The following is a 26,871-nucleotide window of genomic DNA, read 5'->3' as shown; positions in this document are numbered from 1 at the left end:
ATTAGAGCCTTTGCCATAACTATACATGTCTCCATGACCCTTAAACATGCCTACAAAATGTTATTAGCGACTTTACTACAAGTACATGCTATACACATATGCCATGCTTCTATTTTAATTGCAATTCAATTAAATAAACATGTGACATTCATCCAAAAGCTTGTGACACTTACGACTTAATTAAACATGCTCGGATAAACGACTTGCTCGGGTTGCGACTCGCTTGGGTATCGAGTATGGCCACGACTTGCGCTTGGGCCATGCCCCGCATGCTCGCACAGCGCCTACACACTCAACTACACCCAACTTGCTCGATCATGTCCAACACGATTTACTTAAGCCCCAAGTTCACAAACGTTTCATACTATGTCACCGGGACTACTCCCACAATTTTATATGGACACCCATTACACTTGCCACTATCTATTATGCGTGTTATATGGCCATACGATCCACATATACAAATACCAATATTTTACATGTTCATACACATTAATGGAATATTGAATTCTTCTACCATTTGTCGCTTGCAACAAATCGAATTCTTTTTGCATTCCATTAATACGAGCGGTAACCAATACAACAAAGCATTCTACATATGCTCGTTTTTCGTCTCATTGTGCAGGTTAGACGAGTCCCTTCTTGCTTAAGGAGTTCGGGGACTTGTAGGGGCTCCGTGCCGCCCGGTTACTTATGCTTGATGACTTCATGATTATAACTCCCCAACCAAGAAGCTCCTCTTACTCGGGGACTTCGGGGACTTGTAGATACCTCTCACTATGCATGGAGGATTTGCTACATCACCAAGCATAAATAACACCCTCTTTGGGACACCCACAAGCCATGGTGAGGCCCAACCGAGACATGCATCCCGTAGCCCTATGTTCAAGCTACGCTACGGTATCCGGAAGTGGCAAATACATCGCCGGGAAGCCACCTTTCCGGCCTTGCAAAGTTGCCTTCACAAACATGCTTTCTAGACTAGAATAGTGATTTCTACATCCCACATCTAAGAAAATGTAAAGGAGATGGCTTCCTTCACCTATAAAAGGAACTCTCCTCCCACTTAGAACAACACTCCATTACATCTTTTGTAATCCCCTTGGGCCGCAAGGCTTAACACACTAGTGTAACATTCAAGTGGACGTAGTTTCCCGCTAAGGCGGGAGACGAACCACTATACTTCGCTTGTGTCGTTCTCTCTCTCTCTCTCTCTCTCTCTCTCTCTCTCTCTCTCTCTCTCTCTCTCTCTCTCTCTCTCTCTCTCTCTCTCTCTCTCTCTCTCTCTCTCTCTCTCTCTCTCTAAAGCTAACTAGAGACCCCCTTGGATCTCTAACGTTAACAGAGTTTGACCACCTTTTTCCATTTTGATGTGAACAGAGTTAAAACCCTAAATAACTAGGGGAGAGGATCCTCTCCTAATCTCATTTTCCACCTAACCTTCATAAGCTTTTCGTTAGATTTAGACACGTGGCTATTATGAATCTAATGGTCTACAATAATTTTAGTTTGTCATTTTCTACCTTTTTTTTTTTTATGTCTCTTCTTCTTCTCTTCCTTCACGCCTGCCTGCCGAAGTGCCTCTCTTTCTCCCTCCCCCCCCCCCTCTTCTTCCTTTTAGTTCCTTTTTATCTTCACTCAGCAACAATACAAACAACAACTAAGCAAGTGGGTTTCAATGAAATTTGATACGGGAAATGTTTTTATTTTCTGGAAATGAAAGAAAAAGACCAAAGTAGTTGATCCCGCAGTGCTTGAAGAGTTTAGACAATGAAATTTTACAGAGAAGAACATCAATGGAACACCCAACTCCAAATCAAATCGATTGAATCGCAACCTTAAATTTTTCCCAAAACAATAAGGGTGCAAAAACACAAATCTCAAGTTCCAATCTCGGATTTCCATCATAGACCATTTTTGTACAATTAACATGAAAAAGGGTTGGAGACAGAGAGAAGAAGATTGGTAAAGGCTCAGAGGAGACCATGATCTATGTGAGAGCGAATTGTAAGAAATGCAAAGAAGCTATAAATTTCTAAAAGAGAAAGAAATAGAGAAATTGGGGTAATCTATACGAGTTTTGAGTTTCTGGGTATGAAGCTTCTGAGAATCAATCGCGTTTTTCCATCAGCAGTTGAATTGAAAGAGCTTCGATTGAGAGTTACTTGGGGGTTGTGTCTGCATCTCAATATTTATTTTAGAAGCGGGGTCGGGGTTGAATTGTTAAGCCATGGATAAAGAAGTACAGAGTTGGAGTGACGGGAAGAGGGAGGAAGAAGGAGAGAGGAGATAAGAGGGAGGAAGGAGTGAAGAGATCGAGTAGGACAAAAACTGTGGAAAGGGTAGTATTGTAAAATTAGAATTCAAGAAGATTTTAACCATTGGATGTAAAATTTTCAACGTGTCTTCATCTGGTTAGAAACTTAGGTAGGTTAGGAGAGAAATGAGGTTTCCAAATAACTAATAACCAACTTCCACCCCAATTGTGAAGGTCAAAAGGGTCTTTGGGTTTCTCCGTCTAAGCTAGGGGTGGGCGCGGGTCGGTGTTAGGCCAAAACCGCAACCAAACCGCTTCATTCGGTTGTGCTATATTTAAAACCGCAACCGCATTTTAAAAACCTACACCGCTTACTTCGGTTACACCGTTTTGCGGTGCGGTGCGGATCGGTTTCGGTTGTGTTCGACTTTCTATTTTTTCGCATATTGTCGACCAAAGTCGACAAATTTAGCTATCCTCAAATGAGTAACCATTACTATCAAAATATCAACAAAATAAACCACTATAATCTGTTCAGTAAATTAAGTAATGAACATTTCAAATAACCTGTTCATGACATCAACATCTCAAGTTCTCAACTAGACAAATAACATTAACACTGTCAAACCTGCATATCAACTATCAAACATTCAAACATCAACAATTTGCTCCAACTGTTCAACATTTCAAACCAAAAAGCAATTTCCAAAACTAAATCAACACTACAAAAAACAACCTGTTTCCAAACCAAATAGCTAACATGCAGCACAAACATAAATTATGCAGTAAATCAAAGTTCCAACAGCAATAAATCAAAGTTCCAGCAGCACAAACATCAAGTTCAAACTTCAAAGTACCAAACATAAATTTAAAGTTATTACAAACCATAATTAAACAACATAAAGGCAGTAACATCAAGTTCCAAGTACAAAACAATCAGCTTCCCTTGCAGCAGCTTCACTTGTAGCAGTTGGTACAAAAGTTCCCTTGCAGCAGCTTCCTTTGCAGCAGCTTCACTTCTAGGCATTATCAAAAGTTCAAAACACCCATTAATACCATTATCAAACACTGAAAGTTTCAGTCTTTATCAATCATTATCACACACTCATTGTCAAAATCGAAGAAGCAAAACCAAGTACAGGAAAACAAACTGAAACCAAAAGCAATTGAACCAAAATCAAAAGCATTTCTCAAACAAAGAAACTGATGCTCTACTAAATTTGTCAAACTGATGCTCTCATGGTCAAAATCGAAGAAGCAAGGGAGTTCCACCTACCGAAAGCCCGAAACAGAAACAGAAATTCAAAATCTAAGCAAGCAAGTGTCCCTACCGAGGCCATCCAGAGACGAGATCAGACGACGTCCTCGGCGACGTTAGTGGGCGTCCTTGGTCGGAGATCGACTGCGTCCTCTGTCGGAGATCGACGGCGTCCTCGTTCGGCGTTCAACGAAGTTCAACGTTCTGAGAACTGAGAAAGTGAGAAGTGAAAAACTGAAGAAGAAGAAGAAGAGCGGCTGTCGAGAGAGAGAGAGTGGTCAAGGCCGAGAGAGATGTGTTAGACTTGAAATGGGGCTGACTAAGTCAGCTAGGGTTAGAGAATAGAGAGAGTAATCTAGTGCATAAGAGAGTATGTGTAACCTGTTTTGCACCAATAACAAATCGACAACCATTTAAAAATAATATTAATTTAAATAAAATAACATTTATTTTATTAAATATTAAATATTCGGGCGGTCCGGTTTTTTCCGGTCGGTTCACAAGGTAAACCCGGTCCTGAACCGGAAAATTCCGGTCTGGTGCGGTCAAGTCAATTTTTTCCCCCTGTTTCATCCGGTTCGGTCCCCGAGCCGCATTTCCGGGCAGGTTCGGCCGGTTTTTGGCCTCCGGTTCGGTTTCTGCCCAGCCCTAGTCTAAGCTCACTCAAATGGCAAGAATGCCCTTAGGAAGGCACCGGATAGACCGGTTGGTCATCAGAAAGTCAAATTCCAAATCGAACGACAGTGCCACGAGAACGGCACAGCTCGATTAAAATGACGAAACTACCCCCGTGACAAGCTTCTGAGAAAGAGCAGGGACAATTGCTGGCCCTTGCAGAGGATCAAAGCCGACCAGCAATTACTCCATTGTTCCATTGCTGTCATCTATTCTCTTTCTGATCCTGCAATCTTGTCTACATTTGCGATGCAAGCCGGGCAGGTTCTACAAAAGTGGTTCAGATCTGCCAACCAGTGGAATTTGGTTCGGTCTCAAGCTCAACCAAGACAACAATGCCAAGTCTATGCCTTTTGTGGGGCTTTTGTCAGTTGCAATGAGAAGTCCTCGCCCTTCTGTAATTGTTTGAATGGTTTTGAGCCGAAATCGAAGGTGGAATGGGATTTGCAGGATTATTCTGGTGGGTGTTTAAGAAGAACCGGTCTGTATTCTGGGAGTGCTACTAGTGATAATGCTGAAAAATACAGATTTCTAGACATGCCTAGCATGTCATTACCTGAAAATCAAGAGTTTGTAGATGCTGCGAGTATTGTTCAATGTGAATCAATCTGCTTAAATAACCAATCTTGCACTGCTTATGCTTATGATAGCAATGGATGCTCAATTTGGATTGGAGATCTCTTCAATCCGCAACAACTCACAGGAGGAACAACATTGTACCTCAGACTTGCAGCTTCCGAGTTTAAGAATATTAAGAGTAATACAGATGCATCATTGCTGTTGTGGTGGGCAATCATTACTTGGAAACACCATTTTAAATGTTCATTTCTCTTCTTTGCATGTGCCAGGAGTCCTGCTAAGAAGCGGTCCCTCGTAATTGCAACAATCTCAGCAACAGCGGATTGCTCACAGTAATTGTTGGCTGCATCTTATGGTACTGCCACATACTCTCTATCTCCTGCTCACCCCTGTACACGGATCCTAGGGTTCCTAAAAATGCATCTTTAACAATGATATTGAAACAGGGAGCGTAGGAGGAAGTACAATGAGACTAAAAGTAACATTGGTGCAAAGAATGATGCAGAACTACCAGTCTATAGTTTAAAGAGTATATTAGTTGCTACAAACAACTTCTCTGAAACTAATAAATTGGGAGAGGGAGGATTTGGCCCTGTTTATAAGGTAGCACTTACCTAATAAGCAAGTACACTGTTGTTAATAAGTTCAGAAAGCTTTTCTACTTTTCTTGATGTTCATCACTTCATCTAATAATTTTGATTTGTAAGGATGTGATTCTTTTTAGGGCTAAATACTTATTACTACCTTGTAGTTTGAGTCCAAAATCAATTCAGTCCTTGAACTTCTAATTTCATCAAAAACACCCCTGCACTTTCAATTTTGATCTAATAGGTCCAATCTGTTAGTTTTCCATTAATTGAGTCCGTTAACTTGCTGACGTGGCTCATATGGGGCCTATGTTTTATGATGTGGTGTTGAGGTGGTATGCATAGTCAGTTTAGGAGTGGGTCCCACTATTAGAAACCTATCAAATAAAAAGTTTTTAAACAAAAAACTCAACTATAACTGGAACCCACATCAGAAAATTAACGAATTTGACCTATTAGATTAAAATTGAAAGTACATGGGTGTTTTTGATGAAATTGGAAGTCCATGGACTGAATTGATTTTGGACCTAAACCACAGGGTAGTAACCAGTATTTAGCCATTCTTTTTATGTTCTATTTTTCTTCACTTACAGGGTATTTTAACTGAAAGTCAGGAAGTAGCCATAAAAAGGCTATCAAAGAAGTCTGGGCAAGGACATCAGGAGTTCATGAATGAGTTGAAACTCATAGCCAAGCTCCAACACACCAATCTTGTTAGGCTCTTGGGTTGCTGTATTGAAGAGGGGGAAATGATACTGATCTACGAGTACATGCCTAATCGAAGTCTGGACAAATTCTTGTTTGGTATATATACTCATCATTTCTAACTTTACAAATAGATATTAATCCTCCTTTCTGTAAAACATTAATTTTGATTCTTGGTCATTCTTTCTCATGGTTTGTCCAATCAGATGCATCTGAAAACACAAAATTGGATTGGGATAAACGCTTTCAAATTATAGAGGGTGTTGCTCAAGGAGTTCTAGATATCCACAAGTACTCTAGAGTCTAGACTGAAAATAATTTATAGGGACTTAAAAACAAGTAATGTTCTGTTGGATGACACAATGAAGCCCAGAATTTCAGACTTTGGAATGGCAAGAATTTTCAGAATAAATCAAACTGAAGCAAATACCAATAGGGTTATTGGGACATAGTAAGATCACTTTACTTGAATCATTTATACCCGATCAATGCTAGGTGAATACCCTATGCAATTATTACTAGTGCTAATTTCTCTACCATTAATTGATGTAGTGGATACATGTCACCTGAATATGGACTTTACGGCCAATTTTCTGAGAAGTCAGATGTATTTAGCTATGGGGTGTTGTTGCTAGAGATTGTGAGTGGAAAGAGGAGTGCTAGTTTTTACCATGTTGAACAAGCAGTCACTCTTGCTGGATGGGTAAGTATTATAAATTTTAGAGTTAAATATTATTTACTCCCTATACTTATAGGGTTTCATCATTTCAGTCCCTGACCTTCGAATTTCACCTAAAAAGTCCCTAAACTCCCAATTTCCTCTCAATTGGTCCCTGCCGTCAAGCATCCGTCAAAGTCTCCGTTATCTTGCTGACGTGGCGGTCGTTTCCCCCCTAAAAAGTCTATTATACCCTCACTTACTTTTTCTTTTTCTTTTTTAATTAATTTTATTCTTCTTTTTTTTCTTTTCTTTTTTTTCTTTTTACCTCTTCTTCTTTCACATCTCTCCTGATCTCCGTCTGGTTAATAGAGGGTCTTTATCCGGAAGCTCTCATCCTCATCTTCTCGCTGGACCGAGGATATGCATACCCATGACCAGAATCATCACTAGATCCCGGATTTCGTTAACTGCAGCAGAACCATGTCCGATGATTAATAAACTATAATTACTTGCATGCAACTTTCATTACATCAACACTTTCCATATAATCACAAATAACAAATACCAACCTCCACCTAATTCAATTCCATTTTTTTCGATTCATTCACACCTTAGTGAGCTCAATCAAATACAGTTCCATCACTTTCTTCATTCCAAACCACACCAGACCCAATTCCAATCAAAATGTGTGCCCCAAAACTAACATAAATCCAAAAATTCGATCTTGATAGAAAACCTCACAAAAACTCAAATACCCAAATGAGATTTTGAATCAAAACACTTCACCCATCAAAATCTTACCAAAAACTCAAATACCCAGAGCAGATAGGTGGGTTTCGGCGGGTGCTGGGCGGCGTTGGTGTTGGGCTGGGTGGGGTACCCAGATTGCATATGTTCTCCTTTTGCCTCTCTCTCTCCTTGATGGCTTCAACTTGCTCAAGATTGAAATGAGTACTTCATGAATTGAATTCAATCTCAAGAGAAGAACTCGACCCATTTCGAAGAGGGACTGGATCGGACATGTAAATACGAATTGGAGTCAATTCATCATTTCATCTCAAAACAGAATTTTGTATGAACAGTCATTGGTTTTACCTTGATTTTGGAAGATTCAACCGTTGGATTTTCATGAAATTTGAAGACAGTTTAGAAGACTCGATTTTGAACAACTTTTATGAAGAAGTCGTGACTATCTGAGCAACAGAAGATGGAGTTTTTAGACGCCGAAGTTAGCTGACGAGCAGAGTTTCGTAAGAATGAAAGAGTTGTTCATTCTCCACTATGTATTTCCAGATCAAGCCTAGTAAATCTAAAGTGATGAAGTGGGTTTTCTGAGAATGTAAAGGGTAATTTCATGAAGATATGAAGGCATTTAGGCTTGGTGTTGATTGCAATGGGATTGGTGGTTGGGTATGGAGAGAGAGCTCAGTGGTGGTTATGGTGATTAATTTGGGTGTGAAGAAGAAGAAGGTAGAGAGAAAATGGGCATCTTCGTCGTCTTGGGGCAAAACCAGTAAGCTACAGGGGTCTGGTGCGGTGCGGAGCGGAGAGCGAGAAGGGCGGCGCGGTTGGAAACGTCACCGTTTTGGCTGACGTTGGTGTCGTCGAAGGTCTAGAGATGGAGAGAGAGAGAGCTGGGTTTATTTTGGGTTTGTTTTTGGAAGAAGAAGACGCTCTATGTGGAAGACGATGGAAGAAGATCGAAGAGGTAAAAAAAAAGAGAGAGAGAGAATAAAATTAATTAAAAAAAACTGAATAAGTGAGGGTATAATTGACTTTTTAGGGAGAAAACGACCGCCACGTCAGCAAGATAACGAAGTCTTTGACGGCAAGGATCAATTGGGAGGAAATTAGGAGTTCAAGGACTTTTTAGGTGAAATTCGAAGGTCAGGGACTGAAACGATGAAACCCTATAAGTATAGGGAGTAAACAGTATTTAACTCTAAATTTTAGTTAATTTGATTCTTTTGTTTTTAAGCCTTTCATTTAAATGTAATGCAAATTGATAGACTATATGTGAAATCTTAGGCATGGGAATTATGGAAAGAAGGTAAAGGAATGGAGGTGATTGATGCATCCATAAGGGAAACATGTCGGCCTCATGAAGCTTTAAGGTGTATCCATGTTGGTTTCTTGTGTCTTCAACAATCTCCTGCTGATCGACCGACTATGTCTTCGGTAATTCATATGCTGCAAGCCAGTGATGCAACATCACTTCCACCCTCCGAAGAACCTGCTTTTTCTACTGATATTAGGAATTCTAGTGCCCGTGGTTCTTCCTCTGAAACATCTACCAGATTTTCCAACAATGAAGTCAACATTAGCTTGCCAGAAGCTCGGTAGAGGTTCACTGATGAAGTTTGATACATAACAGCAAACAAAATTGCTTGGTGCAATTTTGGTGCAATTTTGGTGAGAAAATAAGAATGTGATTTTGGCCAAAAAATCGCATATGCTAGTCTATGATTTATGATAGAAAATCATAGTCTCAAGCAAATATTCTTTGCATGGAGAAAATTTTAGATTTGGTTCCTATGAGTTTTCTGAAGTTATCAAATGCTTTTTCAATTGGCTGAATTATTTTGTCCACAACCTGAAAGTTCAAAACAAAATCAAGCCTTGCTTAATTTTCTGCAATTATTTTGTGCAGCTAAAATTTATGTTTCTTTTTTTTCTTTTTTGGCCGAGCGATATCTTCTGAAAATGCTTTGGCTATTTAAATAAGATTGAAATGGTCGATTGCCATAGAAAATGCTTGGTGTCAAATTTCGCTAGAAAAGTAGCCAAATTTAAATAAGATTGAAATGGTCGATTGGCATGGCAATGACCCCTATTGTATGATTAAACAACTTAATCATATTACCAAAAGACTATTCTATAATCTAGATAGTGTGCACATCTTTTGCAACCATGGATAACAAAACCACACCAAATTTCATTTTTCTTTTTTTAATAAAAATAATATTTTACTAAGATACTAGTAGCATTCCAAAGTAACTATATAGTCTCCCTGCGCGATGCTGCGGGATAACAAAAATGTTCCCATAAAATCATTTGTATATCTGTTTAAAACAGTATCTATTGCAACTTTGGGATATCCTTCAGAGGCAATATGTCTCAGACCTTTAACATTTGAATGTATCTCATATCCTATGCAATAGTCTGTTGTGTTGTGCAAACAATGAGATTTAACCTTAAATTTCTTCAAGATTAGTGAAGGGCTGCTACAACTTCTCTCTACACTGCACTTCTTGGGTCTGTAGCCACATGAAGCTTCAGTAGAAGATTTAGTGCTGAGTGCTGACTTCTCCAAACATGCCGATATCAGTTTCTTGAATAACTTCACAGAGTTATCACTAAAAAGTACCTGTGTATAACCAAATAATCCAAAATCAGAACAAATATGGACCATGTGATATGACATTCTTGCAAATTAAAGGGGAAAACAGAGGATGAAGAAACAAATGACACAAATTCCTTTACCTTGCATCTAGCATTTTTGAAAATTATGCTGTCGGCATTGAGCAAATCATCAAATTGGTCCAACACTTTCTTTACGTCTACTATGGCCTTGCCATATCCTTCTCTTGATCAGAGGAATATCTGGTTCAAGAAAATCCAAGTAAATAAATGAAAACTGAACCTAGAAAACAGAGGAATATCTGGTTCTATGTTATTTAGGACTTTACCAGATAATAATAGTTTACTAAAAAGTAGTTGGATTTAACTTACCTGGTATGTGGTGGGATGAAGGACGCTTGACTCAAATACTGTTTTCTTCTTAACAGATTCCTATTCCTGATGACTCATTATTTGTTTGGGCTGGCTTGCTAGGATTTCGATGGTGTAATAAGGATCCGCAAATCTGTGTTTTTAAAATGTAATAGAGTTAGATATGTTATATTGTTTGTTCTTCTTCTTCTTCTTCTTTTTATTGTGTGTCTGTACGATCTATTTGCATCACAAAGAAAACATACTAAGAATCATTAATAATAAACGAATCGAGTAATGAATCTTCTTTGTATTGTTGAATACTTAATAGACGATCACAGAAAACTTCCCAGTTCAGGAAAACATACGATGTGAACTAATTTTCAATGTTAATAACATATACCAAAAAGTCATGGAACATCCTATTGTTTGGCAATTGATAAAGCAATACCAGATGCCGAAATAACCCATCTTGCTCTCCTTATGATTAAAATTGCAGATTGGAGAACTTACAACCAGAGCTTTCTATTGCAAAGTTCCTTTTATATCAAAATTATGAAACAGGGATACAAAAGATTAAAATGGTGTTCTTGATCTATTTTCCCGATGTTTTTAAATTTAAGTAACTTAAGAACATGTAAGTGCTTAATTAAACATCTTACCCTAGAACTACACAATATGCAAAATATCTGAATAAGCCTGAGAAAATTTTCTGTCAATTGCAGAAGAATTAAGCTAAGAAATACTGACCCATTCACCTGGGCTAAGCGAACGATAATATTTGGAAAATCTTTCACATTCACCAAACACTTCACCCTTTGCTGCCCAGCAGCTGCAATTGGTTTTAAATGTTTGAAGGCTCAATCAACTGTTTTCTATTCAGCTACCAAGCAATAAAGTTGGGAAATCTAGTTAATAACAACACACACAGATGTTGGTAAAGGATATGGAAACAACAATAACACAGAACAAACCATCATACAAACAAAAATATCAAGCAAAGTGTACACATTTACATATTTATGTTAAAAGTATTCTGTGGCACAGCTCACAGAATGAAGATTGTTGGAAAAGTACCTACAATAATGTGTCATGAACAGAGAGAAGGATAAAGACACAGTTAATCCTTTCCCACATCAACTAATACAATTTCCTAAAACTTGTATAGTAAGTAATTCGTTGACATGAATTCTGCAAAGCTTGTATCACTACTCATAAATCACTATCGAATTAAAATTTACGAAGATTCAAATCTAGCATACAATAGATATCAGAAATGGCTAAATCTTTCAACTATTTATGCAGTTTGTGAATATTCTATTAATAATACTGCTGTTTTGCTGACAGAAATACCCAAAATGAAAATGAAAGTTAGTCAGACATGCATTCAAATAGCAAACTTTTTCGACTCGGTGGCCTTTTTCTTCAAATATATCATATCTCATCGTTTTCTTTTTTTAAAAGCCTGACATTTATACAATTGCTATTTCAAATAATAATAAAGCTAATTCAGTCAAGCATCACATTTGTGCCAAATCATCTAACTAAAAAGCAAAAGTCATTTTGACTATCACGGTATGAACACTATGTATTTGGTGTGCTAGATAACCTATCTCACTATGTCAAAATAATAAGAATGGAATGAAGCATCTATGGAGGTACAACAAATGAAAACACAATAACCAACTATCTGTACAATTTTGATGATCATATGATGTCAACAATTCCTGACCTTGTACCAAATAATATCAAGTATTCCTAATTTTGTACCAAATGATAAAAAACCTTTATCAGCCAACTATTCATATCTTTGGAGCTTTAACTTGTATTAGACTTGAAACTACTTGTGAGATTTAGTTTGATTGTTTTTGTAGTATAAAATGATGGCTTTCATATAAACAATGAATAGATTTCAGTTAGTTTCATAACTATTATGTTTTGCTCATGTAAAGTTCTTTTTAAATCAGAAGCACACATTTATCAAAAAGAGAAAACCTTTTAAATCAGAACTAAACATTTATCAAAAACAGAAAACAAAAATGTTTGTTCTTTGAGGTTTATTGTACTTGAGGTTTAAATTTGAAAAGCAAATTCAGAGATTAAGCACATTAGACACAGCTGTTAATACATTAGCATTCTGTCTGAGGTTCATCGAAGATGTTCGATGAATGTCAATCAATACCAACTTATTTGATTGAACATTAGGAAGTAAATGCATGAAATGAAATGATATCAGTGAAGAACTTGATTGAATGCAAGACATATCATAAAATGTTGACAAAGTTCATTGTTTTTGTTTCAAAAAGGAGTCAATAAAATTAGCATATTCAACTACTGCACAAAAAGAAAAAAAATTAAAAAATTTACACTTATACAGTAATACATGTTTAATGTTGCAAAAAAAAATTTATACTGAATAGAATGAATCATTGTACAAAAAAACAGTAGCATAAATTTTGAATGAAATCAAAAGAAATGTGAAAGATACATTTATCGAAACTGTACATTTTCTACCGAAACAGGTTTAAATGTTAAACTATAATTTTCACATTGAATTTCCAAACCAACTGAACAAAATTGAAATGAATTTATTCATTTGTAATTATAGCCATAACTAAATTTCCAAACTTTACAGTACAATCTGCCAACTTTCTCATTCATTATTGTAGCTTATTGAAAAGAAGACAAAGATAAAGAAAAGTTTAGAGTAAAATTTTAGCCATTTTGTCTAGTAATATAAAGGTTAAGGGTCCAGGAATATCAATCTAGTGCTACCAAACTGATTTAGTAATCATTCAATCATAATTGTGAACAATGTGTAAGCAACGTAATCAGAGCATTCTCATTTATATCATTATAACAGTACCTAAAAATATTCTGAAGTGTCTATCAAGCATTGTCATGACAATGAGTTGAGCAAATGATATTATCAAAAAGCAAACTTCTTCATTAACATTAGGAATCCAAAGAAAGCAATGAATCTCGATTTGTCAAACTCATATAGGCTTTCAATTAAATAACAAAGAAGGAATAGTTTATTCACCTGGATTGATCCCAACAGAACCAACAGCCAAAAAACTGCACCACTGCCAATCTGCGTTAAGCCTAAGATAGTGCAGCTGGACACAAAACAGTTATATAGTAAGTGAATAGTTAATTCGTTGACATGAATTCTGCAAAGCTTGTATCACTACTCATAAATCACTATTGAATTGAAAATTTACGAATATTCAAATCTAGCATACAAAAGAAATCAGAAATACTGCTGTTTTAAATACTAAATGAGTTGCCATTGTGAATACTGCTGTTTTGGTACTGTATTAATTGACAACGTTTTATGATATTTCTTGCTGGCATTTGATACACTAAGTTTGCAAAAACTTGATTATGCAGTTTGTGAATACTTTGCCAGCAAACTTACTGCTGTTATTAATAGAGTATTCACAAACTGCATAATTTGTCAGAAATCAGAAATCAGAAATACTGCTGTTTTCATCAAGTAGTGAGCTTGCTGGCATTTGGTACACTAAGTTTGCAAAAACTAAGCCTAGTAAATACTTTCTTAAATAGTCACAAAAACAGGACAAAGGAATATTAAAGTGCAGCAACCATTAAAAATCCTTTTTCTTTATTGAATTGGGTTGTTATTTCTATCAATCAAATGTTTTAATTACCTGGTTCAAGCTTGACAATGATTGATAAAACTCTAATGCTTTTGTAAACCTCAATCCAATTTGAAACTCTGGTTCACAGATTTATAGACGACAAATGTGAACACCTGAAAAGAATTCACGAATTAAAGCATGAATCCACAATAACCAATTATCTGTAGCAAGAGTGAATCTGAGAAAAACGGAGAAAAAATTGAAAAGCGATTACTTTTGTTGTAAACCTATTTAGTAACAAAGTTCAAAAGCAGACAGCAGATGTTACAAGTTAAATACAAACGTAATATAAAAAGGAAATGATGATTGCAAAGAGCTGTAATACGAAGAACTGTGAAACTATTTGCAGCATAGAATTATATTTTTCATAGTGATAGAACATATCGTCAGCGATTTCTACTTGCTAAAGCGATGAAAAGTACATCAAAACAAAAATATTGTTCTGTACACTGATCTAAAACTGATGGATCTAAAATCACAAAGTAAATCCAGGTCAAAACCATACCTTGCAACCTTTCCAATCAGTCACTGGAACTCCAAAGCCAAAGATAAACCAAACCCCTAAAATGTAAAAACCGATATCAATTCAAGACAAACAACAACAAAAAAAAACCCAATCAAACAGCAAAAGAAACAATAGCAGAAAATTGCTAAACATCAAAACCATACCTTAGAACCTTTCCAATCAATCACCAAGATCCTAAAGCCAAAGATAAACCAAACCCCTAAAACGTAAAAACCCATATCAATTACACACCAAAGTACACAAAAACTAACAAAAACAACAGCGCAGAAGAAAACTTCCAAACCTGCAATCCTCACTCTCGCCAAACCCACCAAAACCACAAATTGGGTGTTGTCGAAACCAAATCCTCTTCTTTCGCTTTCTATCCGAGCACCACAGTGTTCTCCAAACCAAACCCAGTCCCTTCTAGAGCGTCAACAAAACAAGGGGAAAACCACGACCGCTCTTAACCCAAACTCACAGTGGCACCCCGTAAAGTTTATTGTACTTGTGTTTTTACTCATATAATCCAATTGATGAATTGACTTCTCGCTCCTTAGTCCTTATTAAGAATTGGGCATATGATTTTTTGGAAGAGTAAGGTAATTTTATTATACTTTGAATTCTACAATTTTTCCGTGTTATCCGAGTGACCAAATATATCTTTAACGTTGTTGTGTTCCACACAACAACGTTAAAGATATATTTGGACATTTGATCACTCGGTTCAAAGTCGAATAAAATTACCTTACTCTTCCAAAAAAATCATATGCCCAATTCTTAATAAGGAGCGAATTACCTTACTCTTCCAAAAAAATCATATGCCCAATTCTTAATAAGGAGCGAATTACCTTACTCTTCCAAAAAAATCATATGCCCAATCTCAATTCATCAATTGGATTATGTGAGTAAAAACACAAAGTACAATAAACTAGTGAATTCCCATATCCCAGTCGAACAACAATGCCATTATATAAATTAATTCTCTTTAATGAATTCAAAAGTGTGATTTGGGCTTCAGATCAACCACCTCAGCCTGGGTCTAAAACTTTATATGTCTCAACTTAAATGGTTCAACTGGGCTTCAAGTTTCAATTGCTCCAGTTTTGGTGTGTTTCAAGTTCAAGCTCCATACAAAAAAAGTTCAAAGAGCAGGGCAATGAGAAGCAATTGCATATTGTAATGATTAACGTGAATGAAACTTAGAAGAGGCCAACTTAAAATCTTTACACATTAGAGAATATGAACAGACTCTGCTGTAAATTAAAACAGTTATCTTATTTAGACTGCTTGAAGCTTGGGATGGCCATGAATGACTAACTGGAGAGGAAATACAAGGCTGGAGGCTTTCACATAGTCTATACCAGCCAACCAAACCGTTTGACTTGGACCTTAAGGAAATAGAGGTTAAACAAAGACACGCACTTTTTGACAAATCAGGGAAGTCATACTCAATACACGGATGTAATACGCATACACCAAGGAGCAATAGAGGTATGGTCAATCTTTTTTTTCTTTTTCTTTTTTTTCAACAAACTTTATCCAACATAATTATTAGATCAACCATGAATTGAAATATATTCCTCCTTATGTTTGTTTCTCCTCTTTTTCGAATTTCATATGTATATACAACAAATTGTGAGCAAATTCTATGCAAAATTTTTATTCTAAATAAAACCAGTGCCGGTCCAATATGATATTAAAGGATCAGATGCAGCATTTTCATATGTGGACAATTGTTTGCATAAGAATCATCACCGTTTTCTTTCCTCTCCTTTCCAAGAAAGGGAGCATTTATGCTTATTTCTACAATGGATTGACGAATGGAAAAGTAGCATATATAACAATCTCATGACTATGTTCGCATCCCCATTCATGGCATATTGAACAACCTTCTAGCCTAAGCAAAATAGGTATGAGATTCTTTCTTAATGCCGACGTGGGCAATGAGCTAGAACATTTCTTCTAAGGGACAAAAGCTTATAGCTTTCAAAGTCATACGCAACACTTGTTTACAAATCCTTTTGCAACTTTGCTTCAATTTCCAGATGATTTTGCAGCAGATTTCCTACATTTTCCAGGAAAGTGAACAACCGACTCTTAAACCAACCAGAAAAAAGAGGGTTCAAGCCCTTTGAGTTTGACCACCTTTTTCCATTTTCATGTGAACAGAGTTAAATCCCTAAATAACTAACAACCAACTTCCACCCCAATTGTGAAGGTCAAAAGGGTCAGAGGATTTGCCAAAAAAAAAAAAAAAAAAAGGTCAGAGGAAACCCAAAGTCTAAGATCACGCAAATGACAAGAATGCCCTTTGGAAGGCACAACATAGGCCGGTTGGTCAGCAGAAAGTCAAATTCCAAATCGAACGACAGTGCCACGAGAACGGCACCGGTCGACTAAAATGACGAAACTACCCCCGTGACAAGCTTCTGAGAAAGAGCAGGGACAATTGCTGGCCCTTGCAGAGAATCAAAGCCGACCTGCAATTACTCCACTGTTCCATTGCTGTCATCCATAGGGAGACCATAGCCCCTCTCCTTCCAAGAAGAACCCACTTGCTTCTTCTCTTATATAAATTCAATCATCCAATATATTTCTATTCAACCCAATAGAGATATCAAAGCATCCATAGCTTAGACGTCGTGCAAGAAAACATCGATCATAATCGTCAATGGCAGGAGTTGGCAACAGGGCAAATGTTGATTTCGAAGACTTGTTACCGGAGATGGCGGACAAGCTCGGTGGCGAGGGGCTGATAAGGGAGCTCTGCAATGGTTTCCAGCTGCTTATGGACAAGGAGAGAGGGGTCATTACGCTTGAGAGCTTGAGGATGAACTCTGCTGTTCTGGGCCTTCAGGATTTGAGAGAGGACGAGCTAGTGAGTATGTTGAAGGAAGGTGACTTGGATGGAGATGGAGCTCTGAATCAGATGGAGTTTTGCGTTTTGATGTTTAGATTGAGTCCTGAGCTGATGGAGGAGAGTTGGGTTTGGCTTGAGCAGGGCTTGCAGGAGGAGCTAAATAGTAATACTAAGAGACCTTGATCTTGATTTGTATGTATGTAGAAACTGAGGAAGAGTTTTGTGCTTTTTCCTCGGTTTGGTTGCATTCTAGTCTTTACATCTTCATTGTTGTTCATTCTGAAGCAATGAAATTGAATACAGAGGAATTAGTAGATATCGATCATTACTAATTTACAAACACGTCTCGATTCATGAGTATCATTCTTGTGCAGGGGTCATTCTTAATTGTCTTCCGATCCCTATTTGGATTATTTGGTATATGATCCTTGCCATTACTAACAATAATTTTCTAATGATATGAAACTGGCAGGAAAGAACATTATCTATTAGATGAACAAAAATGATACTCTGTGCTTTCATTTTTCTCATTTTTCTAATTGTCAACTGCACGAGGAGATTACAGCACTGATCTGGGAAAGATGCAGGGCTAAGTCGTGGTTGAAGGAAAAAAAAATGTGTGTGTATATATATATATATATATATATATTTAAAGATGTTAGTCCTTTTGTTTTATGAGAGGCTATAGTCCTTTTGAATAATTTCGTTGATATTCAGTAAGTTCTTTTCTCTTCGATGACATATTCAGAAGATCTTTTTATGACCAAAATAAAGACTTTGTAATGAATTACCAATCATGAAGTAAATGCTTAAATTTGAAAAAGGGTCTCTTCTATAGTTCTATAATGCTCCATGTTACATGACAACGTCTTAGTCAATTGTGTCATCTCAAGGCTCTGATATTTTTACCTATTACTTGGACTGCAATTGGTGTCATAGTAATGATGTCATCCTAAAGCTCTTAAAATTTAAAACTATAAATTAACTATAGTTTATGCTCAGACCGGGCTTAGAGCGTTTGGTATATATTTCGGCCCGAATTTTGCAAAAAAAATTTAAAAAACTTAGAGAGACCGGACTGTCCGTTTCAATCGAGAACGGGCTCGCCAGGCTTTTGGGCTAAAACGTCCAGCCCTGATTTCACTTGGTCATTCTCAAAAAGGGCAAACTGGTGATCAATAAAAATAAACAAAACTATTTTTGATGCATGAATGCATCATACACCTAGAACATTAAATCCGTTTTCCACTGTTTTTAAGGTTTTAGTTTATAAGTTCCATAGAGCCCCGTATATTGAGCCATTGGTATTGGCTCAAATGATAAGAGGGAGTTCCAGTATTGGGACAAAAGAGAACCCCATATTTTTGACTGCTTCAAAAGGGATTCGATCATCATTTCCCTTTGTCATTCGGATACGGCATCGAGCCCAAATCTACAAAATTAACATAGAGCGGTTCATCGGGGAATTAGAATCTTCGTTAGGTTAGTTGGAGCTTTCGAGGAAATCTTGGATGACACCCAATTAGGGGGGGGGGGGGGGGCAAGGGGACCGAATGGATATATAAACTAAAACAAGCGTCGTTCTACTTCACTAGCTACCCATTCACTGCGCAAGCAAACCACATAGGGACCCCAAACCAAGAACCAGCAAAAAATTGGACCTCATTTGCAGCCAGTTAGATATTGTATATGTAATTAACAACTTGTTATTGTTATTCTCAAGAACATATCTGAAACGATGTTGGATCTTACAGAGGCAACTAGCTAGTAATTTCGAAATAGATCGAGCATCATTCAGTACGACTGCACATGTCAAATTGTAGACACGAATATATAACTGCAGCAGATTTAAAACTTGTTCTGTGAATTGAAACCATGGAATTTATAGTTGGGACATGTCAAAATGAATAAATTGTTACTTACGTTACATAGATGCACGTACCAAACTAGTACAGGAAATGAGGAGTAAATTAGTCGAAGCCATTCACAGCCAAAATGAAAGACTGAAAGGGTATGCACATCCAGGCCAAATTCAATTGGTAGTGGCCGGGTGTGGAGAATGATCGTATATATACATTATTGTGATGCTTACGTATCATTAATTAATTTTGATGTCGAGTTACTTTCAATACACTTCTCATAGTTGCATGACTTGCGCCAAATACGTAAATATTTATATTGGATTCATTAAAACACTTGTATACATAGGACAGCTCGGGATCTTAATGCTACTTTTTATGCTGAAAGACAACTAATTACCTCATATACTTTCCCTCTTGCTTTTGGTTTTTCCACATTCAAAATTTACTGATGCTCACCAATAGAATGAGAAAAAAAAACATTTATATTCAAAAAAAGATGAAGAGGAAGTCGAATGAATTAAGAGAATGCACGGTAGCAGTACAAATTACCAGCTAGCAAGCTTAGTGAAATGTAATTTTAGCATTAGAAGAAGCCCAAGAAAATCCCATCATCTGTGACCTTATCTTTTGTCTCTGAAGACAGTGTCTAGCTTTGCAGTGCCCGGTGGACAAAATCATTTCTTCCAAGGACTTTCCATGTTTGAGCAAGAACTTTGCCAGGCTCACTTCATTCTCGCACTCTAAAAACCCAAGAATCTTCACTATCTTAAGGTGATGCAAGAACAACTTCAAGTTTAGGGTTTGGGATTCCCAGTATTTCTCTTCCTCTGAGTTAGACATTTCCCACAAATCCTTGTTCCATTGCTACATATGCATAGATGAAAAATTAAATTAGATTTTGAAAGAGAAAAAAAATTGAGCAATGTAATGTTGATTGACAAAAATTAATCTCCTTTAAAATACGTACTCTCCTTTCAGTTTTGAAATCGTTAATAATGTTGAGAATCAAAGTGTGAAGCATAGGACAACTCCTGAATATGGATGCTAATCCAGGGACATTGTTCTTCTTGAAACCCGTGTGCAACTCCAAATATTTCAGATTGCTAAACTGATGCAAATAAACTGCAAAATAATTGTTGTTTGATAGAATCTGCACACAAAAAAAGTTGCCATGCATGTATAAGTCATTCTCTTCATGAGGAAACGTGTCTCTATTTGGCATTTCCTTTTGTTCGCTAGATTTTTGTTGGATGTAGTTTTTATAGAAGCACATAAGTGTTTTATTAAAAGCATTTGAAACTATTCCATAAAAAAAACAATAAAAAAAAAAAAACAAAAGTATGCAAAAGTACTTGTAGCATGGAGGAAAAACTTCAACAGGCACTTCATCAGAATGCACTGAAAATGCTTCTCTGACTCCATAAGAACAGTGTTCTAACTATGAAAACCATTAAAAATACAATTCATCCACAAGTAAGGACACTATTTAAAAAACCAAACTATATAAAATTAACAACAATAACCATATATATATCCACAAAATTATTTCAGTCAATACACATGTTACATATATCAAGAAATTCTAACAGTACTCGCTAAGCTAACGATGTCAAACCATGATCTACACAAGAAAAGATTGAAGTACCTCAATACAATTGCTTTCGAGTGTCAAGCAATGTGCAAGAGAGAGAGCCGAAAAAAGATTGGACACACTTTGAAGCTTTGCAACGCTAACATCTTCATGGAGCATACCAATGGAGGCCTTATGCAAGTAACTCAGATTCTCCATACAGATATTATCACTAAGAGCATTGTGTTCCCACAAAACCACTCCAAGCCTCGGCGCATCAATCTTCACCCAACTCTTCTCAATGTACCCATCAAAACATTTCGCAATCCGCAACCTCTCCAATTTCGAACCCGAAACATCCAGCCCTTGCAGCTCGAAACAGTTCTCTAGGGTTAAGTCTTGCAGCGCACGGCACCCAACCCTAAGATGCTTCAACCCAAAACACGTGTCGAGGCTCAGTTTCTTGAGCAGAAGGAAGGACGACTCGGAGAACATATCGGAGAGAGAGGGCTGGTTGCATAGACTGATCCGGGAAAGCGATAAAGACTGAAGAGATCGGAAACCGCTTGTCATTACAGAAGAAGGTGGTAACCGGAAACCGGGTCTCCGGGACTTTAACTTGAAAACCCTTAATGAGTCGCTGGCGATGACACATCTAGGGAAGTTGAAGTAATCCTCTGTGAAAACCTCCACGTCGAGCACCTGCACCTTGTGTCTGATTGCGAGCCGGATCAGACCGTTGAGACGTGAAAAGCTCAGCCGGGCCCGGAACCGGAGAATCCGAATATCGGAGTGCTTGTCTCGGTTGTTGAGGACCTGAGTGATAAAGTCGGACTCTTTGCAATTCAGAGAATGTGACTTGGATGAGGAACATGGTTTCGGAAATGGGTTTAGGGTTGTGAAGTCGAGGTCCGGGAAGGACGACCAGAGCGAACGCCACCGTTTTGACAAGACGCTGGTTTGCGCGACGGTTTTGATGGGGAGGAGGAAGAGAATGTGGTGGAGAACGGCGTCGGGGAGTTCGGTGATGCGGTCAATATTGTTGTGGCTGTGTTCATTTTCTTTGCAGAAGAAAAGCTTTTTCTTCTTGGCAGCGGCAGATCTTGTTTCCATTGATGAATGGGAAGTTTGCGTTTCTCGATCTCCTGATTTTTTTCAGTGGTCTTTGGTGGTGAGAGAGATGCTCGAGCTAGTTGCGTTAGGGTTGAATTGTTCAATGTTTTCAAGTGAGGTGAGAACGAGAACATCGTTTGAGTTTGTTTCGACTTTCGAACTAAGTTTGAATTATTTAGATCTAATTCAATTTGCAAAAGCAATATTATAATGATGAAAAGATAAAATTGTAAACGTCCTTTTATTCTATTAGGTTTTTATTATTTAGTGAAATTTCTTCTTTCTCAAGATATTAACCAGAAATTGTGGAAGAAAACTTATTTTTAAACTTTTAATTTTATTAAATTTAAGAGCAGTATTATTGGCAAAGTAGGATATTGGCTGGGGGTTGGTAAAAGAGTTTGCTTATAATTGGAACCCACAAAAATAAGTTTGTCAGTCATAGGTATAGATCGATATGGAAGGAAAGGAATAGGTAAAGTTACCACAACTCCATTACGGTCGTTCCGAATCGAAAGGCTTTGAACTTGGGATATGGAAGAGAGAAAAGAAGATGATTGATATCGACAGCACTCCGAAGCTCGGCAGATGAGCCGCGGATGCAGGGAACCATATTTGACATCTTCTTAGGGATGCAATGCTCTTGACTGAACACGTACCAATAATTTCATTAAATATCCAATCTAGAGATTCTCGATTGGGGGCAGAGATGTTGATCCATTGCTTAAGCATTCTTCGACTTGCAACTTCTCCAATCCCATTCCAGATATCTCCAGATTATCTACCACCTTCACAACTTGTACATCTTTCAGCTGAGGACAGCAAATTTTGAGATGCCCAGGACAGCTAGGAGTACTCATTATTCCTTTGCACTTGTTTGTGGTCAATTTCCCAAGGCAAGGGAATGAAGAGCCCGAAAGTAAATGCACAACCAACTCGTCATTAGTTAGAAACAAAGGAGTGAAGCGAGGGAAGACTCCTGTAAACCCAAATAGTGGTTCTGATATTAATTTCAATGACTCATATCTAACTCTAGCTTCCAACGTGAGGCTCCTCAATGAATCACACCCAGAAACCGGTCATAAGACTTGTTACCACAGGAGGCATAGAGGGCAAGTTCTTCAATCATATTCCTCATAACCTGATGAACTAACATCATATTGATTATTGAACAGGTATCCTGGACCAACGGTCCATGCTGATGGTTCTATAGGGCGGACGAGTCTTGGAAAATGAACGTCACTTTACACTAGTGCAGTAAAAATAATCTGGGTTTTGGGCTGCTTTACCTTATGAGTGAATTAAAATATTTTTCATAGCGGAATAAATGAAGAGAAGTTTCTGTTTCAAAGAATGACCAACTTGCAGTCAAAACAACAGAGTGCATGCAATGCAAGTAAAACTAATCTCAACAGAACATAATTATTATATCAGGGATAAGTCATCTAACATCATCAGATTAAAAACAAGAAATTTAGAACCATTTTATAAATTCCCCCTTTCACTCAGAGCCAATGAACTCCTATACTAATAAGAAGATCTTGCAGGGCTTAAACTTTGCAAGGGATTTTACTTAAAACTACCGGAGAAAATGATTTCTCACCAACTTTGATGTGATGGATTACTATCTTTTCTAGGACCACCCCATGCTTTTTCAAAATATTGACAAAATTATTCTCATCTGGAGTTCCAGAATATGATTTCATGGTCACTTGCCTCAGACTTGGCATGTGGAATCCATCTGGTTTATTTGAGAACTCTTCAGGTAAAATGCCCTGGAAATGAGAAGATCATGGTTTAGATACAGCAAATAATAATAAATGTATTTACATAGCAGCAACATCTAGAATTTCTGTAATTAACATATATCAGAGTACTCACATCTTCCACATAATCTAAAGTCATGTTCTTGAGATTGGGAGAAAGCTCAAGCAGTGCTGCCAAGCCAATCAGATCACATTGGGTATACCCTGTTCGCAGCTCCAAGTGGTTGAGGTTGTGAAGCATAAAACTTTTGGAGAAAGGATCCTTTGATGTAAGAAGCTGAGGACATAAGCAAATACAGCAATTATGTAGTATTATAAAAGGCTAGATTCGACAATCAGTATACTCAGGCACAGAACTAGGGTGGGGCTGGGTTGTGCTGCAGCCCACCCCAGTGAAAAGAAAAAGTATATATGTATGGAGAACAAAGCCTGAGGCCATAAGAGATTTTCCTCAAAGAAAATATTTCTGTAAAACCTTTTTATGTTTATAAGACTCGGGTGAATAAGCATAAGCATATCTTCTTCATTGATATGCCAACCTTTTTCTGTTTCTAAACCCTCCATTCATATGCTAACCCCAATTGTAAAACCTTTTTTTCTGTCTTGAAACCTTTTTGCTATTTTAAAAAATTACCTTGAAGAAATAATTTTGGCAACCTAAGGTAAATTTTGCCACCCTCAATGTAATCTTCTGGTTCCGTCTCTGAGTATACTACTATATCTAAGAGGGACTTGTAAGAGGAGATTGATAGAGTACAACCATATGGGGAAAGGGACTCAACTCACAATGAGTACACAATAAATAAGCATGCACATAAAGACAAGAAGTTCAATAAAAATAGTAATACCATCAGGCTAAGAAGTCAGAGCTTAAGTTGAAAACCCTATAGTTGTTTCAGGGTGCCACTCAATCAGGATAACAACATGAACTAATAGATTAGCCTGTAATTAACTCTTCAAGATATTGAAATTCTTTAGGGGCGAGCTCCCTATCATTCATATGCTGAGGGTGTGATAAATATAAAGGCAGATGAAGAAAGTATGGGCAAGGGCAGATGAAGAAAGTATGGGCTACTGGATCATTATTAATTTAATATCATAAAAACCACAAAAAAGGTTATGCAGTAAAAGGATAAATTTGAAAATCAGGAAACCTCTAGATCAGAATAACAACCTGGACTGATACCTCTTTGAAATAATGTCAAATGAATTAGTAATTTTTTGTAATGTCACTATATGTATCACTGTATTGATAGCTGTAGTCGGAGTTAAATAACTTATGCATGGACATACAATAATCAGACTGAAGAAAATTTTACTTTCCCCAACAAACAAACCTACAGACACAGCAGAAACATAAAAGCCAGTACTCACTACTCAGTAGTGGATGATTTCCCAAGTCTAGTCCCAATGCAAGTAATAACCAGCACATTTCAACAACTAATCACCCTTTCTATTTTTCTTCTGATTCCAAGATTCAGTAACACTAAAATACTTTTATGTTGTTCAACCATTCAATTCTTACAAGGCAAAACTTATCTATGTGTATATTGCAGCAAAACCTGACCACACTCTGGTTAGTGACAGAGCATATTAGAGTCTGCAAACAACAATGTTATTTTTCTTAACCATCAAATCACAACTTCCCACAATGAGCCTATCTACCTTTCATTGCAAGATATTCCTTATATTAATCACACACAAAGAAAGAATGCACTAACTAACCAAAACCGAAACATAAAAACAGTAACCGATCAAGGCACAACCCCGAAAGTAGTTACCTTAAACCACCAATTTTGCAAATTAAGCTGCTTCACATAAGGCGCTTGCTCAAGTAGCCTCACAATCCTGCTCCACAAACCATAGTCCTGCTCCATTATCCTCACAATGCTGACACTAAACTCAACCAGGGCCGGCGCAAACTTAAGCACAAACTGTGTAAAACTACAGTTATCAAAGCTTATCGAACACAAATTAGGGCAATCAATCTCAATCGTGTTCCTGTTATCCGAATCATATATATAAGCAAACGCCAGCTTCTTCAGCTTTTTACTACATATCTTCATCTTCTCCATCCCCCAACAGTTCTGAAGCTCCAATTCCTCGAGATTCGGACAACCCGATATCAAATCACACACCATCTGGTCCGTCAAATAGACCTCATCGAGATACATTGAGCTCAGAGAGACGAGCCCCATGGCGGCCATGCTCGCCGGCAAGGTGAGGTCGACGCGCGTGAGCTTCAACACTCGGACGGCGCCATTTCTGAGGACGGCGAAAGGGAAATCGTACTTGTGGTTGAAGGTCTCGTCGGTCTGGTGGTACTCCCGGTCGATGAAGAAGTCGAGGTGGAGCTCGCGCGCGTGGAGGAGCGTGACGGCGCAGCGGACCCAGGAGTCGACGTGGAAGCCGAAGCGGTCGTGGTAGATGAAGGAGAGGGAGAAGAGGTCGATGGGGGAGTGGGGCCGGAGAATGAGGGCGCGGTCGACGAACTCGGCGAAGAAGTCGCGGTTATCGGAGGGCGGGTCGTTTAGGGGGAAGTGCTCGTAGGAGAATTTGAGGAAGCGGAGGCGGGACCAGAGGGGTCGCCATTTGCGGGAGATTAGGGAGGTCTGGACGGCGTCGAGGGTCGGGAAGAAGGTCAGGATGTGGAGGAGGATTTCGTCGGGGAGGTCGTTTAGGCTTCGATTAGGGTTCCGATTAGTCATCGTCGTCGCTTCAATTCGGGTTTTGGGTTTCGTGGTTTTCTGAGAAATGGTACTTTCATGTACAATTGCTACTGCAGCTGAGATTGTTTCGGGTTGGACTTTGGGCCCAGACTCGGGTTAGGCACTCGGACCCAACGTTATTATTTTTCTCTTTTTTTCTGTATAATAGTGCACAAAGTTGTATACAACTGTTTATTAGGGATGGCAATAATCCCCATCGGGTAGGGTACCCATCGGGTATTCGACCCTAATTGGGAGAAATTCGGGGGAAATCGGGTAACGGGGATGGGGATCCCCAGTATTCGAATTCTGAAATCGGGTACGGGGCGGGGATGGTATTTTGATCCCCATCCCCATACCCACCCAATAAGAATTATCTAAAAAAT

At 37.9% G+C, this 26,871-nt stretch overlaps 4 protein-coding genes, 2 long non-coding RNA genes and 1 pseudogene across 10 annotated transcripts; 3 read left to right on the top strand and 4 right to left on the bottom strand.

Annotated features, from left to right (window-relative positions):
* The first annotated feature begins 4,439 nt into the window (after positions 1–4,439).
* Positions 4,440–6,513, top strand: LOC133732814 (G-type lectin S-receptor-like serine/threonine-protein kinase At1g11330; annotated as a pseudogene).
* Positions 6,514–6,619: 106 nt separating this feature from the next.
* Positions 6,620–9,110, top strand: LOC133726088 (G-type lectin S-receptor-like serine/threonine-protein kinase At4g03230). The gene is made up of 2 exons (XM_062153558.1): positions 6,620–6,764; positions 8,751–9,110. Exons 1-2 carry the CDS (start codon positions 6,621–6,623, stop codon positions 9,063–9,065), a joined length of 459 nt encoding a protein of 152 aa, XP_062009542.1. The 5' UTR covers position 6,620; the 3' UTR covers positions 9,066–9,110.
* LOC133726089 (uncharacterized) lies at positions 6,846–8,317 on the bottom strand. Its single transcript, XR_009854644.1, has 3 exons — positions 7,818–8,317; positions 7,524–7,731; positions 6,846–7,189 (listed from the first exon to the last, which is right to left on the bottom strand). It is a non-coding gene; the product is annotated as an uncharacterized LOC133726089 (long non-coding RNA).
* Positions 9,111–9,655: 545 nt separating the features above from the next.
* LOC133726085 (uncharacterized) lies at positions 9,656–15,100 on the bottom strand. 5 transcript variants are annotated; one of them, XR_009854640.1, is made up of 9 exons: positions 14,908–15,100; positions 14,768–14,823; positions 14,604–14,659; positions 14,108–14,211; positions 13,477–13,552; positions 11,184–11,341; positions 10,455–10,587; positions 10,206–10,325; positions 9,656–10,089 (listed from the first exon to the last, which is right to left on the bottom strand). It is a non-coding gene; the product is annotated as an uncharacterized LOC133726085 (long non-coding RNA). The 5 variants fall into 5 exon arrangements; XR_009854639.1 differs by having other exon boundaries at positions 11,184–11,316; XR_009854643.1 differs by having other exon boundaries at positions 11,192–11,316.
* A 2,022-nt stretch (positions 15,101–17,122) lies between these two features.
* LOC133726084 (calcium-binding protein KRP1-like) lies at positions 17,123–17,782 on the top strand. Its single transcript, XM_062153555.1, has one exon. The coding sequence runs from the start codon at positions 17,278–17,280 to the stop codon at positions 17,647–17,649; it is 372 nt and encodes a 123-aa protein (XP_062009539.1). The 5' UTR covers positions 17,123–17,277; the 3' UTR covers positions 17,650–17,782.
* Positions 17,783–19,653: 1,871 nt separating this feature from the next.
* Positions 19,654–22,070, bottom strand: LOC133744573 (putative F-box/FBD/LRR-repeat protein At4g03220). The gene is made up of 3 exons (XM_062172667.1): positions 20,974–22,070; positions 20,296–20,478; positions 19,654–20,192 (listed from the first exon to the last, which is right to left on the bottom strand). Exons 1-3 carry the CDS (start codon positions 22,009–22,011, stop codon positions 19,890–19,892), a joined length of 1,524 nt encoding a protein of 507 aa, XP_062028651.1. The 5' UTR covers positions 22,012–22,070; the 3' UTR covers positions 19,654–19,889.
* Positions 22,071–23,408: 1,338 nt separating this feature from the next.
* Positions 23,409–26,586, bottom strand: LOC133726083 (putative F-box/FBD/LRR-repeat protein At5g44950). Its single transcript, XM_062153554.1, has 3 exons — positions 25,559–26,586; positions 23,893–24,054; positions 23,409–23,786 (listed from the first exon to the last, which is right to left on the bottom strand). The coding sequence occupies exons 1-3, from the start codon at positions 26,483–26,485 to the stop codon at positions 23,562–23,564; spliced, it is 1,314 nt and encodes a 437-aa protein (XP_062009538.1). The 5' UTR covers positions 26,486–26,586; the 3' UTR covers positions 23,409–23,561.
* Between the last annotated feature and the right edge of the window lie 285 nt (positions 26,587–26,871).

Source organism: Rosa rugosa, chromosome 1 (assembly GCF_958449725.1).
Source record: "Rosa rugosa chromosome 1, drRosRugo1.1, whole genome shotgun sequence".
Classification (NCBI taxonomy): Eukaryota; Viridiplantae; Streptophyta; class Magnoliopsida; order Rosales; family Rosaceae; genus Rosa; species Rosa rugosa.
Note: the sequence above shows the minus strand (reverse complement) of the source record. Positions and strands in the feature narration are given on the sequence as shown.